Below are 18938 nucleotides of genomic sequence, written 5' to 3'. Positions count from 1 at the left end.
CAGACGGAACGCAACGCAAACTCACACACTAACTCAAATCCAAATCCGTATTACAATGGGAAGAAAGGAGGATCTTTTTGAAAATACGAGGGACTAGTTTGAGCAATAAAAAGTGTTGTCAACTTTTCAGGTCGCCGGAACAAGCGCGAAGAAAAGCATTCGAGGGATTTTTTTTTATTTTATTGCTGCAGGCTGGAAGAACGAATGAACTGCCTGCCAAGCGTTGGAAACACTGAACGGTGAACGAGGGAAACATGAATGGACAGGGCACCTCCTTAACTGCCCAGAGACGGCTACGAATTTTGCACGTTTCCATTGTGAGGGGACCGTCCCTTGCCTATGCTGTAAATGTTTGGGTCAGTCAGTGACGTCACGTCTCCAGGGCAGAGCCGAGATTGAACTCTCTCCAACAGGACGGAGAAATATATTAACCTCGCACAGGGTGCATACCCTGCAAGTCTGGTTGCAGCAACGTAGGGGTTGCCCTTTATGTAGCATCGCCACTGGTATATTTGCAAGAGATACAATGTAAGTATATTAAAAATTAACAAGCATTTTATCGTAAAGACAACAATGAAACTTCTTGCAAGCAGAAAGATGAAAAAATGCACACTTATAGCTCTGTCATGTCACAGATATAGCAGTTGTACTATGGAAATATTACGATGCTGAAAACTGCAAAGAATGCTACTCAAATTTCAATTTTTAGCCTGCTACACATTATGAAGCGGATTTTAAGATAAAAAAATAATCTTGCTTCAGAAGTCGAACGTACTCCGTAGGAGTGTCGACGATATGACTGCAATATAATCTGCAAAGTCTTATTTCACATAAAAATGCATAATTTTATAGCTTGACAAGTTAAAAAAAAAGACACTGCAAATAGCTGTTGTGCATCTCTCACAACATTTCCCCACTCCCTTCTCGGTGGCGACGTTGGTTCGCAGTGTTGCAACCTGGAGGAAGCGGACTGGTCTGAGGATTTTCAACGAAATTTGTATTTGCTTTTTCCTGGGCTGTTTTCTACCTGTCGGAGTACAGAATATTCAACTCACCTTTCGCCTACGACTATTTTCCTTCTTTTAAAACTTGAGAAACCATCCATTTAGATACTCCCGTGGCGGCGCTTGTGGATTCGACAACATTATACTTAAGTTTATGTAACTCCTTCTGATTTCGCAAATATGTTGCAACATTGTAAACAATTTCTCTGGCCTGTCCTCTAAGGGGCTTTCCAGAGCAGATTGTGGATTTCGTTGGACCCGGCATGATTTGATTTTTGCATTTCAAAAATATGCAGCCAAGAGTAAAGAGCAAGAACATTTCAATGCTTTAAAAAAGAACACAGGCAAGCATGTTATCAGATTGCCTTCTCGTAGTGATTGTTGTACGATAAAAGAACCCCCGCCCCATTCGACTTTAAAAAAACCAGGACACTGCTAGATGTCGCAGTCAGAAAATGAAGTCATTCGCCCTGTAGGTTCTCTTCTTTATAAACTTTAACGTGCATGCGTAATACTACAATTTACGATACGTGCACCGCATGCATTTTCAAAGGCCTGATTAAATAAAATGAACCACTGATATAATATGAGCTGGCACTGTCAGGCTACATAGTGAAAATTGTTAGTCATATTTGTTAGCTTAATTTTGCTGAATTGGGCACCACTGGTGCTCTCAAGGCCAGACCAGTACGTTGAAGAGTGGTGGGGAGGATGATGTAATAGGAAGTGCTCCGCAGCGATCTGCGCATATTGGGACTTAACTTGTCAGGTTATACCCTTAGCACATAAAATACATATTACTATAAAAAGAACATAAAAGTTTCTGAATTCTTTGTGTAAATGCATATTTTGGAGTTGATGCATAAAATAGACGAAAGAGGGATGTTTACAAAATGATTTGGGGTTCCTATCTGCAAATCCAAGCTTTCTGTGTGGTGAAATGATGGAAACTTCCACACAACTGCTTTGTGAAACAGTGAAGGGTGTTACTGCAGGTGAAAGGTAATTGAATTCTCCATCAGGTACATGCATGAAAGGGCTTAAAAGACAAATTCCGAAATCTGACTGGAAAAAAAAAACACAGGGTACCAAAAAAAAAAGGGTAAAATCAACCTTTCATAAAATAACTGAAACAGAAAACTCCTTACCTTCTCTGTATCTTGAGATGACCCATTCGACTGAACCCTCTCTTGGCTGTCCGAATGGCATACTAGCGAAACAGGTTGTGATGAGTCTGTGTTCCCCGACGTCTGGCTTTGTCCAAGTACAGTCCGGAGGATTGGCGTATCCCTGCACATCATGCTTGACAGTTTCTTGCGCTTCAATGGGGACAAGTCCCTAACTGCAGTCTCATAGTTGTTGATCATGTTTGGCGGTGGCGGAGGCAGTGGCAATGTGGGTACTGCCCACATGGGCAAAGGCATTCTTGTGTGGTCGATACTGGCACTGAAGGTGGTGGATTTGTCGTACATGTAAGACTTGGCAAATGGGTTTGTGAAAGTGGTGATATTTGGTGTCGGAAGAGGAGAAGATACACATCGAGGCATTACCGGGGGTACATTCGAGATGCTCGCCGAGGTTGTAACAGACGGTGGGGACTGGGCCGAAGACGTGGGTGTTCCTGCAGTCGCGGTCGCCTGACCATTCTCTTCGACGAGACCTTTGACCTTGAGGGCTTCTGCTACCTTGAGCAGACCGCTCAGCTGATCCTGCGCTACGTTAACTTCACCTCTGTACATATACTCGAGAATGGCCTTGATCTCCGTATACTTTATATCTTTCAACACAACAATCGGATGCTGGCAAGAGTTATCCATGAATAAATTTTGGAAATAGGAAGAGCATGCAGCCAGCACCATCTTGTGGCATTTGACTGAAGCACCTTCGCATGCCAAAGTGACATCAGTGAAAGATTCAGACTGTAACAACTGGTCAAACACTGCTAAAAGATTAGACCGGTGATTGTTCCAACGAAGGCAGTATTGTTGTGTTGTGCTCCCCATTGTCACCTTCACCTTCCACCGGGTTAAAAATATGAGGTAGTAAAAATCTGGAAAGAAAAAAGAAATATCCATGTCAGGGTCAACTATTTTGACAATTTATGCACAAAAAATTGGGCTGAGCCGATACCACTTTGAACAGATAGCGAAACTCTTACCGATTCCCAACAATAGCGATGCTTGAAAATTGTAACAATTAAAAGTTGTTCACAATACTGATAAATATTAGTGGGTGGGTAATCCTCTGCAATTGTAACCATTATTTTATCAGAAATTTGCTTTAAAATATTAAAACATTACATATAATGTTTACATTAAAACATATAAAAATACCTGTTACGTAATCAACAAAATATATTTTTCCCCATAATATTGGTACAAAATTAATTGAAGCATTGAATTTTGCATACCTTCCAGATAAATTAGACTCAGCCAAAGTGTCGCATGGCATTTTCGAACATTCCGTCAACGGTCAAATTGCTGGGAAAGTATCAGCCAGCAAAAACCAACCGATACTTTCCGATACCAATACCACTGATATCGGCTGATTACAATATAGGGTGAGTCGGGGTAATTGGGGGCAATTTTCACAACTTTTTTTAAAAAAACTGAAATACCTTTGAGACAGATAGCTAATAGTAACATTTCTCAGTTCTATTTATACATTGGAATGTCAGAGAGTACATTCTGACTGTTTTTGCCTTGAAAAGTATAGTAAATGTTCTGTACACAGTTTTATACCCTGCCCCAAATTACCCCAGGATTGGGGGAATTTGAGGCACTTCTCATTTTTTGTACTTTTCACCTCTGTAGTTCAGTCCCTGCACAAAATTACCCCATCTGGAGGGTACTGTGGGCAAAAAGACAGTAAAAGACATAATTCATATTATTCAATGTCATTTATTTGCTTACAGTGAGACAATAAAAAATATTTATGTAACAAGGGTTTTCTTCCATGAGTTTTTGATGACAAAGAAAGGAAATTATTGAGAAGTGTCTAACAACGTAACCTATGAAATAATAATTTCAGACTTTTAATAACATTGTGGTGTAAACAGCTTACAAACTAGACATCAAACATTCTTAAATGCTAGAAAATTACGTTAGGCCTACTAGCAAGTCATGAACTGATAAACATATAGGTACTAAGACTATATGAAAAAGGATTTGATTGATTTGATGTTTTAAGTTCACTTTATGCACAGTAAGGCTAATCGGGACTGGACATACAGTTTAAAGTGGGATCCAAACCACTATGTGCCTCCACCAGGTATCAAAACCGGGAACCCTATATGAAAAAGGAATGTGGCACATTTTACAGCTCTACGAGGGCTGCTGGAAAAGTTTCTGCAATCAATATGAAAAAAGACATGTGAAATTCAAGGAATGGCTTTATTGTTTTTCAAAGTATTCACCCTTAAGATCGATACACTTTTGCATAAGCTCAAACCAATTTTGAAGCAGTTTTTCAACTCCAAAGCTGATATCTCAGAAACCGCTGTTCAAAATGAGTCAACAGCTGCTTCAGGTGACACAAATCGCTTGCCACGCATCTTATTTTTCATGTGTGCGAACAAAAAGAAGTCATTAGGTGATTAATCAGGTGAGTACGGACAATGAGTCATAAATTCAACAGTTTTGTGCTGAGTGGGAACTGGCGTATAACCGAAGAAACAAGAAATCATTTGCTTGCCAGCACTCCTCGAACAAACAACTTTTGTTGGTTTCGGCTCACTTTGAAACACCCAAACAGTGGATTGCTGTTTAGTTTTTGGTTCGTATGAATAGATCCAAGTTTCGTCCCCTGTAACGATGTAGTACACCAAATTTGACTTGCCTTGGTTGAATGTTTTGAGCATTTCTTTACATCAATTTACACGAGCCTGTTTTTGAGCTTCGGTCAAGTTGAGAGGGATCCAACAGCTTGAAAGTTTCCGTACGTTCAGATGACCATGCAAAATCGTATGTATTGATTTCATATCAATGTTCAAGGATGCCTGAATCTCATGGTATGTCACATGTCGATCTCTCTCAATCATTTCACGCACAGCATCAACATTACTAGCAACAACAGACGTGGATGGATGACCTTCATGGAATTCATCACTGAGAAATGTGCGACAACGCTGGAATTCGGAAAACCAATTGTACACAGTGCTATTGGATGGTGCTTCATCCCCAAAAGCCAAATGAGGTCGCTCGATTCATTGTTTCGGTGTTAAACTACATTTGAAATCATAAAAAATTCATTGCCTGAAAGTGTTCATGAGAAATTTACATTTCTCACACGAAACTACTTCTTCAAACTGCTGTGAAAAATAAAGAAATACGCTTAAACAAACAATCAAAGATATTTGAAACATTAAAAAGGTCTATTCTTCCGATTTTTATAATAGTGGAACACTAGCGCCACTGTTGGTGGTAGTTTGCAGAAACTTTTCCAGCAACCCTCCTATTTTGTTAACTAAACTTCAAATTTTAATATAAAAAAAAATACAATCAAATTTACACTTCTAACTTTAGAAAACCAAATTAAGACAAGAGTTCATGTTTTCTCCCAGCAGTTTCCACTTTACACTGCCCCAAATTACCCCAGTTTTTAACTTTTCTTCACTGCACAAAATGTAATGGGCTAGCACAGGGAAACAAACACTATCTTGAAGGTTAACCCTCAAATGTAAAAAGTGTGTAAGTTAAACTGTCCTGGGTGTTGTTTGTATGGTTGTGAGCACAGTTAAACACTGACCCTCGAAACTGCACTGTCCAGTTTTACCTGAAAAACATTTTTTTAGGTTCGATGGGTTAACCTAGAAAACAGTTAAAAAGTGAGGGTCTTCAAAATATTAGAACCAACAAACTGTAAAAATTTCATTACATTCTGCAAAGTAGGTTTTGTATAACTCAAACTTTTTAAAAATGCCCCAAATTACCCCACTACCCCAACTCAACCTATCATGTGCTACAGCATATATCGGTGTAAGTATTGGCTCAGCCCTATACAAAAGTGTCCAATTTAAGTTTTAAGTTACTCAAAGGGTAGAAACTTGGAGAAGTGTTCTCCCTTTCAACTTTCACACAAGAAAAAATATCACAAAATATGCAATGACGTAAATTTAGCTATAGCTTTATGTAAACACCCACACTCACTCTCTCTGTCTGTCACACATACAGAGAGGCAGATTACATATTTCATTTACCAGGAACTAGCAGTGCTCTAAAACTTCACAGCGTCAGTAGCACCAATTTGTTTTACACAAATGCAACGTTTTATATTTTTGAACAATTAAATAGTGCTAAGAAAAAATATTTACCAGTAATTACATAAAAACCCAAGCTCTACTAATCTTATATTTTATAATATTACAAACAGATTTTCGTTTTGGAAAGAATTCCAGAAATATAAATGTTAAATAGCATGTACTGTGACCTCCCAATGAACAGGCTATTACATTTATCCCATTCAACTATATTAAACTCCTTTTAAAGTCCTTGCAAGCTTCTACTAAGTTTCTATTTACTTGCTTTACTGCAGTGCTACCATGAAAACAAAATGCCATACATTGCAGCTACATTACCAAAATGGTTCCACCCCCAGAATTGACAAGATTTAAATCAATAATAAAAACAATGATTTCATTAGTAGCTATATTGGGTAAGAATTGACAATATAGAGAAAGACTGTAATTTTGTTAATTTTCGGTATACTAACTAATTTTGGCATTCTAATCACGAATCTGCTGTAAAAAACCGGGGGTCACGTCTGGAAATTGTACATTTTGATGAAACATTGTTCGTTAGCCCCCAAAACCATCCACGGGTAGCCCCACGAACCATTCACACGAGGTTACGTTAGGCCTGTTCTGTTAGGTTCCATTAGCATTCATTTCACCCCTAAATTGATCGAAAAAATAGGGTTCGTACTAAAATTGAACATCATATATCATTTTCTTGTAAAACAAAGGCGTGGTTAGAAACAATGACACGAGGTTACATTTTCGTTCGTAAAACTACGCATATATACACCTAAATATAAAAATCCTGTATGCTTTTGCAAAAACCTAATTAGATTTGAAAATTTAAAGGTGGACTTGTTTATTTGGAGTGAGTTAAGAATACAGAGAATGTCTCTAATTTCGTTAATTTTTTGTATACTAACTAAATTTGGCCTTCTAATCACGAATCTGTTGTTAAAATGCGGGGGTCACGTGTGGAAATAGGGAAAAAAGCCGATATAAGTGGATTTTTTTTACAGCCGTTTCGCATTGTTTTAGGAAGAAAATTTTAACTAAGCTTGCCTAACCTAACCGAAAATGGTTCGTGGGGCTATCCGTGAATGGTTTTTGGGGCTAACTGTAAATTGTTTGTGGGGCTACCCGTGCATGGTTCGTGGCAACATATCTATAGGCTAGACTCTACTCTACTTTACATCCTTATTGCCTCTTGGTGGTAACCGATGGGAGTTAAAAACACTGCAGGCTCGTCTTTATGTCAGTGTTGTGAATGAGTGTGCTTTGCTCGTTTGCGTTCTGCGTCATGATTGCTTCTTTGCATTGTGCGTGTGTATGGTGCATGAAGAAGAACAGGTTCCAAAAACTTGTAGATAGTGTAAAATATGTTTATCGTTCAAAACCTTGCTTGCAGACAACCGGCATCTCTTCGGGTAAGTACCTTTTTCTTTTTACACTTTCCGTTCAGGATAGCCCCACTAACTATTCACGGGTAGCCCCACGAACCATTCATGTTAGCCCCAAAAACCATGCACGGGAGCCCCACAAACCATTCACGTTAGCTACAAAAACCATGCACATAGATAGTGGGTGGATGAATATATCATGCTATCCACTTTTCTATTTCTTCAGGTTAATCGTGATGGTGTAGATAAATGCAGTGGCGTCGCATGTGGTTCGCATATGAGTGTTCACAATAATGTTTTTGTACTGAATGCAAATTTACTCCTATCCCTTGTAACTTCATCTTCAATTGAAAAAGTGAGAATAACAGTTCAATTTATATTTTCAACAATTTCCCTCCAAAATCACGCTATATTTGAAGTTATACAAGAAGGACGTAGGGGAAATTGTCCCTCTCCCCCTTAAAATCCACCAGGTTTAGCGAATTCTCGCTAGTATATGCTGCACTCCGGTGCCGAATGTAAGAAAGTACTGTCGCTTGCATCAGTGTTCGCACAGCGAAGTGAACATCTTCAGAGTATAGTGGCCAACAGGCCCTTAGCTGTCAGCTCTAGGCAACATGCACAGCAATTGTGTTCAACTCCCTCCGTGGAACAGGGTAGGAGTCAGTGTTACCAACTATCTAAAAATGTTATCAGACGTGAAAGAAGTCATCAAGAGTAAATAGTGTGTATTTTTCGAATAAATATACGTATGTGTGTGTGTGTGTGTGTGTGTGTGTGCATTTAATATGTACGTAATTTAAGACATATACATGAGTGTTCACATGCTCATGCAAACATTATCAGGCGACGCACTTGGATAAATGATAAACTGATTAATAGATGACGGAAAAACCAAAGGAATCTACAAGTTAGCTAGAATCTGTCTTATTTACTATCTGATGAAGTTACGTACATTTGGGGGTGTGTGCACAAAAGCACATACACCGCTGAAGTGACAAGTACATTACACACATTGTAATGTACATGTTCATAGCAACTTTGGCTATGAAGAAATTTCGCACGTGAATCTAAAGTTCCAGTTATCTATCAATATCCTTCCAACATGATTGTTTTGTGAAAGAAACCGTATTCACTTATGCTAAATCAACAGTCGCATGCCATTAGTTAGAAAACTAGTTTATTTTTTTAAAATCCACACAAGTTCTTCAGGAATTTGATTTCACAACATGCGGTATTATTTTATAACAAATAACCATACGTGTGTAATCCAGTCGACCAAGCGTCTCCCTCCCCATCGTTTCACTCGCTCGCGGATGCTGTTCATGTTCACTTGACCGCTGGAAATAGCATTTGAAGGCACCTCCAATCTACACCATAAAGTTGTATTTCGCCGCAGTCTATGGAAAACAGGTTTTACACAATGCACAACCCTGTCGCACAATTATTGTTTATGCAGAGACGATAACGTGCGAGCGAAGATACGCCAAAGTTTCTAGTATTTTTTCTTGTTTTTCAGATTATTTTCTTTCACCTAGAGCTGTCAATAACTTACGATATATTAATTCTCACTACAAGCACGAAGTTACCGAATGTGCGTGAGAGATTATTGGTAAGAATTGACAATACAGAGAAAGTCTGTAATTCACTTCCTACTTCTTATACTCACTTCTTATGCACTCCTGGTGACGTATCTGGGTAAGAATTGACAAAATTGGAGACTTTCTCTATATTGTCAATTCGCTCCCTGTCGCACAATCATTTTTATGCAGAGCCGATAACGTGCGAGCGCGCGCAGATACGCCAAAGTTTCTAGTATTTTTTCTAGTTTTTCAGATTATTTTTCTTCACCTAGAGCTGTCAATAAGTTACGATACATTAATTCTCACTACAAGCGCGAAGTTACCGAATGTGCGTGAGAGATTATGGTGGATTTAGATGGACGTATTTCGAGAAAATGTATAAAGCAAATTGCACAAGTCAAAGTTTAACAGCAAAAATACTGCCGCGCGAAGTTCGCTCTACGGAACGAAAAATAGAATATACAAACCAGATGATATTTGAATTTTTCAGATGGAGTTTCTTGATTAATAATCAGTTTCCATATCCGGTATCAATACATTACATAATGTTCCCAAAGTTTTTTTCTTGGAATTTAAAGTACCCCCCATGTAATATTCTACCATCTCTTTCGTCTACATGAAAATCAACGGACTTCGGCACGGGTATGAATGGCATAAGCACAACTTCGGATAAGTAATTTCTAAATTATAATTTTCTCCGTCTGCATCTTGATTCATTCATTTCCATTATCAATTTCTTGGTAGAAAACTATCTGCGAGTTTTCGGATCGTTCTAACTGTTCGCTCCAAAATATCTACAACAATCGACAACTACGTACACACAAACTATCGGTAATTACTACAGTAAAAACCTAAAATCGATCGCCAATGGGAGGGAAATATGCTAATTACAAGAGTAGGTGCGCAAAATAATAATAAGTAAGCAAATACAGGTACACATCACGCTCAAAGTATTGATAGAATTGTTTATGAAGATTCTCGTCGCATTGTACAAAGTCTCACAAGACGAGTGGGATTGAGGCCATACGCATCTCTCGCTTGTCGGCTTCAGCGCTGAGAAGTTCCGTGCGTGAATTCAGTTCTTATTTTTGTTCAACGCCACGGAATTTGGAATTTTACTTCCCACGTCCGATAAATTGCCTGTAAACGCAATAAATAACACTACACAATACTTTTAAAACGATTTAAAAAATGTTGCACGTACCGGTGTGGTGATTGATGTTACATAACTGATATTATCAACTGACGAATAAAACATTAGTTTCGGATATTTTCCAAGTTAATTCAACTAACTTCATATCACCATTGCGTTCATGATGGAGCAAAGACTCTTTTCATAATTTTAGAAATGCTACATGGAACGCTAGAAAAAGAGAGGGATAAGGATCCTACCACTCAAATAGGCATGCGCAAGTCAAGATACGAAATTGCGCCCGTGAGCATGCTCAGCCACCGGTGAAGTCCGTCACAAAGTTGAGCCATACAAAACCAAAATACTTTGTTTTTTAAAAGAAAATGTTGGCATACATGTGCATCCTTTACTAATATATCCCAGTGCGACAAGAAAAATTGAAATTGCGGCAACTCGGATAGGAACAGGCACGAATAAGAACAATTTAATAAAGCATGCGTAAATGTTATTACCACCACAACGAAAGCATTACCGAAGTTTACGTACAAGTAATTTAAATGTAATGTACGTTACGTGCGTACAATACACACATCGAACAAGCGAAATCGAGTCCTCCCGTAAAGCATTAGCCTACTTCTCAGAACTACGTAACGCAGCAGCACGCACAACACACTACCCGTAGCATTGATCGTTTCGACATCAGCAGTGAGCTTTCATTTTACGTGCGTAACGAATGACAAGTTTCATACAACACTATACCATAATCTGTAAACATGTATACGTCGATCGCTGCGTTGAAAATTCACTAACATGCAAATTGTTTCCATTTATATGTTAATTACATTATATATTTACTGGTAAATGGTAAACTATCGCACCTCATTGTCAAGTGAGCATCAGATGTAGAATTTTATTTCATATTCATAGGATAAGAAACTCGTACAAGGGCTGGCTACTTTCGCTTGACATGTTACACGCCCAACTTAAGCGCCGCCTCCATTAATTTTCCTACTTACTCCCTGCTTTCACCTCAAGACAAGTTCTCTCACACATTGGCAAATCATCTGGGATATTTTCCCACGAAAACAAACACCAAAACAGCCCTTTACGTTGTCAAGGTCAACGGAACAACTTTTCGCAACGCAACCCTAATGGCAGTCGGGGACTGTGTTCCAGGAACCAGTCACGACATACACGCCCTAAAATTCATGCCCGCTAAAGATACGCCGATGCGAGGAAACCGACGCGCTCCGGGAGCCTAAATCGAGATACACACGTTCAATTCACAATAACCTACGTTTACTGCAAAACATTTACGATGTATGTTGTGTATTTCCACATTTTCTACTCACCTTGAGCAAACCCACCTGCTACCTCGTCCAACCGAACCACTCCAGCCTTCCTCTCTGCTGGTCAACAACCTTCTCTCCCACCTACCTACTACTCGGAGGTGCTGCCATCTTCTGGCTGTTTCGCGAGCAGATTTTACGACCTGCCTTCAGGGATCTCTCGACGTGCTCGTCTACATTTTACGCGGGCCAACCAAATCGTCGATTGATCGGAGAATCTGTGCGATGTTGACAAATTAGGATGCTGATTTATTTAGCACCGCCCTTACGCCATGAATCAAGCGCGCTTTCAAACTCGTGCGTTCCGAATAGCGAAGTGTCTATTATTTACTTTCTCATATTTTATAAATCGTACTAAAATTATTCCGCGAGAGTGAAACTTGTAATAATTTAAAAAGATAGTAACTTATTTGGCGTCAAGTTTTGAGGGTTCAAATTTGCTTTTATTCCTTCAGAATGTTTCATGTTTTGTAGTCCATAAAACAGTGTACAAAATTTGTAAGCCGTCTTTTCTATCCTATTGAACGAAAAATTGTGGAAGTACACTAAAGAACAAAAACGAGTAAGATGCAGATTTAAGCAGAGATTAGAGTATGCTAATAATAGGCCAGGGAAATATTTGAGGGGGTTACATGAGGTTTGAGCCCCCCCCCCCCCCAATTTTCTCCAACCGGAAAAAATATAGTTACATCAAAATTTCTAATTTTTGTTGATGTGCGATTGCAAACTTTGGATACATGCCCATTTGTGTTTTTCTTGTTTTACAAAAAAGATCATTCAAATTAAATCGTAAATGCATCACTGCGTTAGACTGTGTATGTTTTTTTATGATTATTTTTAGTCATACCGCAATAAAGACGAATAAAAATTTGCATTCGATAGGGGATTTCATAAACACGATTACTTCTTCTAGCGATGATCTTTAAAGGAACTTTAAATTCGCAATTGTAGCATGTTTTTATGCTTTTATGCTGACACTTTGCCAAATTTTTCGATTGAGCATTAGAAAAAATCGGAGCTGTAGTTTTCCTCTTACATTTTTACAATTCCAACTTACCGTAGAACATTCATAGCATTGAATAATGTTGTATATTAAGCATTCAGGTAATTATGTTAATGGGTTTTAATGAGGTTTGCATCAGAGTCAACATTATACTACGGTAATAATTTTGATTTTTACAATATACAGAAACCTTCAAAATAAACTATATACATTCTGACTCCACCTAGACTGGGGGGTATACAAAATTCACACAGGGCGTATTTTTTTTTATTTGAGGGTCTTTGCAAAAGCTCTTATGTTAATGAAGAACTAAGATATTAAATTGACTCTGAACTGCGACTTATGTTTGAATCCTGGGTAAGGCACAAACATTACACTGTGTTTGTTCATATATTTTAACAATTTACCCTAATCGCCGTAACTAATAGAGAGATAAAAAAAACATAAAATAAGGAAAAAGTATTTAATATTATAAATAAGTCTCACGTTTTCTAAAATTAAATCTTAATTAACTACGTACGCCATGGATTAAAAACATATTTTAAAAATATAAACAACACGACCTTAAAAATGGTAAATGGATGTTCGCAGTGTACCTTTGTACGTAAATGTTCATTCCAATGAAAGCAATGTATTAAGCAAATACTATATCGTATAGATAAGATTATCTAACAACAATACGAATTTAGAATAAAATAAAATTACACGTTAAGCACAGGAAAGAATAGATAAGCTAATTGATAAGGATTAACCGACTTTATAAATATAAAATAAACTATCGTTTCGGTCCTTGCATGTTCAAAGCAGCACATCGCTATTTGAAAACGAACGGTTTCTGACCACACGTCCTACTTTTTTATTATCAGTTGTCTACCAGCGCGCTTTCGACTCACTGATATCGCCATATTTCGACATGCATGGAAGCTACACACGTTTCAAAGCGGAAAGGCCGAGCAGTTGTGCATTTAGAAACAAACACACACCAGCCTCAAAACGGACATTTGAAGCTCATTTCCTTGTCCTTTAATATATTTCAGTCAGAAATTTCTGCCGTACAGTGGGAATCACAAGTATTGCCTGCAGTGACGGCGCCAGGGAAAAATGACTGGGGGGCGAAAGAGGGGGCGACAAAAGATTGTTGGGGGCAGTCACATTAAAGCGCCCGAAAACATTATATATAAATATAAAATAATGCTTATAATAATAATAATAATGATTATTATTATTAGGCCTATAATTATATTCATGTATGGTGTTTTGATCTTGTATTTTATTCCGAGAGGACGTTTACTGCTTAAATTTACTTCTTGATTACGAGTTTATCTCCATATGATTCGCTTTAATAAAAGGATTAATTATTCTTTTTATTCGTGGGAACTGTCGCAAGTTACGCTGTTTCTAGTGGCCTATTTCAGTATTGGAAGACATTTATAATTTTATAATTAATCTTTCTTGAGATGAAACTACAGATATAAATAATATTGAAGTTATAAGATAATAATATAAATGCCGAAAAAAAATTTTTTTGGAAGAGTTTAATTTTCTTTCAAAATAAACATGACGTTGGAAGAAATTTACCTTTTTAAGTATTAGAAACAAAGAAAGCCACTTAGTGAAATGCAATTCTCCTGTAGGAGAATTGGGCTGCATGTGCTTTGGAGAACACATTGCCTACCTTCGGTACGTCCAGGACTTGACATTTCTTCTCAATACCAAGGACAGACAAATGAGGCAGCTGGTATCCAGCATCCTGTTTCGAGCAAAGATTTTCAAAGGTTTCAAACACGAAAAGGTTCTTTCACACGCTGCATTGGGAACTGGAATTGTTACAGAGAATACAACTAGAGTGTGAACCTTGTGAAATGTCAATTTATACTTTCCTAGGATTTCGAAGAAATCCATCTTCGTAACGCTGAAGAGTTTTGGGCAAAATCTGAGTTTCAAATTTCATGGAAATGTTTTCACAGGAATAAAAATCTAAAAAAAAGGTTACAGTTATCTCATAATTCAAGAAATATTCTGACCCTGGTGCACCTCTTACTCTACCATTCCAAAGTATGTTTGTGCTACACAATTACAGGCACTTATGGACTTCTTGGGAAGAAGTTCTTTGATTTTGATATGTACGGGAAAGAGCGAACCTGCATCTAATGCTTGAAGAGGGACAAATCCTAAAAAGCATTCTTTTACCTGCCTGCGATACAAATATTTGTCCTGTTCCTTTCTCGCAATGTCTTTTGTTTCATCGGACATCAGTGCGAATACTTTCGCCTCTTCCACTTTCTGGCTTATTTTGCTGAGAATAAGTGTGGACATTACGCAGATTAAGTTGTTTTAAATCGAATTTTGAGTGTAATTTGAATTTTAAGGTTCAAGTTCAATATATTTCCGAATAATATCCCCTTATTTTGGAATTATCTTCAAGAGTATCAAAGAAATTCCCTTTGTTAAGGTTTGCCTCAGACTCATCATCTCGAAAATCAAGTCCTTGAATAGTAAGAACCCGCGATGCATCCACAAGAACTGACATGTAGTGTCGGATTTCTTGGATCAACTTTGGTCCCGGGTTCGATACCCGTTGGGGATACTTTAAACTGTAGGTCTAGTCCCGATTAGCCTTACTGTGTATAAAGTGGACTTAAAACACCAAATCAACCAACCAAATCTTGAATCTCCTTTGAATGTCATTTACTAATTAGCATTGTCACTAACGACCCACGATTAGAATAATTTGGCCGTACTACAGATGATGTTTTGTGGTTCTCAGAATGTCCGTGATGTTTTAAAACAATCAACATTCAACGCTTTTTTCCAGTTCTTAAAACTCGTTAAAACTTAGGTTAATCGGACGATTACAGGATATAGTAAATGAATGAGAAATCGCCTATGCCCAGCTAGGCGATCGAATCTTGAACGAAAGTCACACACACACAGGCTATATATACTAATATTTGTTAGTCATGTTGGTATTATAAGCAGGAAAAGTGATATCATGCAGAATACACCACTTAGAAATAGTGAAAATCGTCATACTCTTACAAATGAACTCTCTTATTATTCGATATTTCATTAACTTCAGTTCGGGGGCGGACGGGGGGGCGAAGTATCTGACTGGGGGGGCACTCGCCCCCCCTGCCCCCCCTGTGGCGTCGTCACTGATTGCCTGGCAAATTGTCAATGGCTATTTTCTTGAACTTTTATCTTGCATCTTACGTAGCGTTGCCAGACGTCCCGTAGGTGTCCCCTTTTTTAAAGAAATGTCCGGTATCTCGGAAAATGTTTTCGGGACGCCCATTTGTCCCGTATTTAGCTAAAGAAATAACGAATTCAAGTTTCAAAATCATTTTATACATCATATTTTCTATGATGACTGTTCAGTGGACCAAAGAAAAAAATCGTCTAGACTTAACGACAGTGGAAAGCATATTGCAAGTTGCAAGTCATGTTCTGAATTTTATAGTAATGCTTTGGAAAAATATATCCTTTTAAAGGACGCCAAGAGTTCACTCAAATATTAATATAATCAAAATGTTAAAAATTAGGAATTAACAATGCTTTAAACAGCAATTGATTTTGTAATTTTTAAAAATGTTATAAAAATAAATTTAACTATATCCGTGTCTATATAATCTGTATGTCCCGTTTTTTGTTTTTTTGTTTTTTTTAGAAATTTGGTAACCCTAATCTTACGTGATTTTTAAGGAATGGATTCTTACGTTTGCATAGATTGTCAGCAGCCATGGACGTCCGGAAGGGTGGAAAAGGGGGGGCACACCCCCCGTGGAAAATGAATGTCCACCTGAAAATTATATATTTCACATATCATTTCATTTCAGCGACAGTAATTTACGTTGAAGGAACATGATAATTTCAGACCGAAATACCGTTTTTTGAGGGGGCATCACTATTATAGGGAAAAATATGACACGACTCGTCTAAAACTAACAACAGTGCGTCATTTTCCATGAATATATATCGTCCCCCATAGAGATTAATCTAGAATTTTCCATTTGGTAGTGGTGGTAAATTTCTATTTTGGGGGTTTAAGAGCCAAAATGGCCATAAATTGGGTCTTTGTTGGAAAAAAAATATTATGGGGTGCTGAGGAAAGTTTGAGGGGTTTGTTTTCAAGACGGAACAAACCTTCAATAAATCTAGCGGGTGACAAGTAAAATTAGTCACCTGGCCTCCGCTAGAGATTTGATTTTATTTCTGCTATTTAGGGTAGTTTTTTTTTGCCGCTTCTGACTAATTGCGACGTTGAGGGTGACACTGATGAAGGGATACTCACAAGGAACACCCATACCCTGGCTGGTTTTCGAACCTAGGATTCCTGGCATCGTAGAGCGCTTTGCTAACCACTCCGTCACGGAGGTCGGCCCACCGTTAGATAATATTATTAGTGTCAGATTAATTTCGGAACAGCTCTGGCTGACTGCGCGAGTCTAGCTAGTGAACCTACAGACAGCGAGGAGCGTGAGGAACAGGGTCCGCGATTGGTGCCGGGTTGGAATGACTTCAGTAGCTCGCTTGTTGATTGGCTGCTTTGGAAGTTGTGACTCGCTCCCAAGCTGCAAATGCACAACAGTCAGGGATGTTATGGAAATAATCTTACCTCTAATGCACGCTTCCTCAAGCCACAGCAAGTTAGATTTGCGAAGGGGAGACACCTTGTTGATGAGGATGAACGATGATAGATGACATAGATGAAATAATGAATGCGTGCCGAATGTCGAAACTCGAACCTAGTGTCTCTGGCTGTGAGTTCGCGAGTCCCGCACTCCACCAGCGAGTCGGCATTTCAGTGGTTGTGGACCCTCTCCAGTAGTACTGTTGTAGTCCCAAAATTTTCAGAGGACAGTGGCGGCGATGAGAGGGGCACCACTTTTGCCTTCCCAGTATGCTAAACCTTATCTACAAAGGGAAGTAAACTGTCCTTGCCCCCCCCCCCCGTTTTGGAACCGAATCGCCGCCACTGCCAGAGCGTATACGGTAAGTTTTTCGTGAAACCTTCGATTTTTTTAATAGTTACTATTATTAGGCAATTGGAGGCCTCCCCGATGGCGCAGTGGTAGCGTCGTCGCCTTGTAATCAAGGGGTCCCTTAGCCTTAGCCTTACTGTGCATAAAGTGGACTTAACATACCAATTCAATTAGGCACTTGATTATGTTTCCGTTAACATTGGATTATGTTTGCATTAAATATATGGATGAAGTCAATTAACGTCTAGCAATTAGGTAGAATACTGATGACAATGGTATATAGAGGGAGATTATTTCCATAACATCTTTTGCTGTTATGCATTTGAAGCTTCGAAACGAGTCACAACTCTCGAAGCAGCCAATGAACTAAGCGAGCCGCTGATGTCATCTCAACACAGAGCATATCGCTAAGCCCCTTGCTCAGGCTCTACACGCCCAGTAGGCTCGCTAGACAGACTCGCTCAGTCCGCTAGAGATATTCCGAAAGTAATTCGACTCTACCCATAATTGGCATAGAAGAGGAACATTGCAATAAGTGATATTTCTTATCAGTTTGTGTACTGTTAAGAATTTTGATAATAGCTACTGCTAATTTCACTAAAGTAAAAATCGTGGTAAAATAAGTATTTATCTGAAAGGAAAATGAATAGAATAGTAACAATCCTCTTTTTCTTTCATTCTCTCAGTGTTTAAAACTACAATAGCTACAGCAATCTTCAATTGTTGCGTTTAACGATAAGAGCTTTCATGGTGCGCCGTCAAATGTTTCGAGAAAAAAAAAATAACATTATTATTAAGGAGATTTCACACCGCAGCGACACGTGCCGCTTGAATATTATAAGTGCACTGTAGTAATGGCCAATTACATAAATAAACACAAACGTGACGAAAGTTGAAGGTACACGCTAACGAGTAAGGTTAACCAGAGGGTATACCCTCGTCTACAGCCCTGCTCTTCAGTAATCCGATTTGTTACTACCGTCACCATTAATTCTGGTGTTTTTTTACACAAAATTTGAGCCCACTTTATCCACAGATAGGGTACTCGAGACAGGAAAGCAGCATAACATAAAGTTTTGTATCTGAAGTCTTCATGGAACAATTCACGTGGAATTTACACGATGTGTGCAGACTTACAATCGCCTTCACGGTAGGCAACCAAGCGAACACTGGAGTAAACACGGGTTGCATGATTACTTAGGATATATATGTCGTCAGTTGAACGGCCATAGTAATTTAACTTGGGGCGTTT

The 18938-nt window shown here is 38.5% G+C and overlaps 1 protein-coding gene across 4 annotated transcripts in view; it reads right to left on the bottom strand.

The window, feature by feature from the left end:
• LOC145993804 (uncharacterized) overlaps nt 1-18938 on the bottom strand; it is a 101874-nt gene that overhangs the window by 18667 nt on the left and 64269 nt on the right. For 3 of the 4 annotated variants that reach the window (XM_083129618.1, XM_083129619.1, XM_083129620.1), the window contains one exon: nt 2153-3054. In XM_083129618.1, the coding sequence (XP_082985744.1) occupies nt 2153-3007 (855 nt within the window). In that variant the 5' untranslated portion in view covers nt 3008-3054. Of the gene's footprint in view, nt 1-2152; nt 3055-11704; nt 11781-18938 lie in introns of those variants that run through there. The other variant, XM_083129617.1, reaches the window with a different exon arrangement.

This window comes from Lepisma saccharinum, chromosome 10 (assembly GCF_977018435.1).
Source record: "Lepisma saccharinum chromosome 10, izLepSacc3.1, whole genome shotgun sequence".
NCBI lineage: Eukaryota > Metazoa > Arthropoda > Insecta > Zygentoma > Lepismatidae > Lepisma > Lepisma saccharinum.
This window is presented reverse-complemented; position numbering and strand designations above follow the sequence as displayed.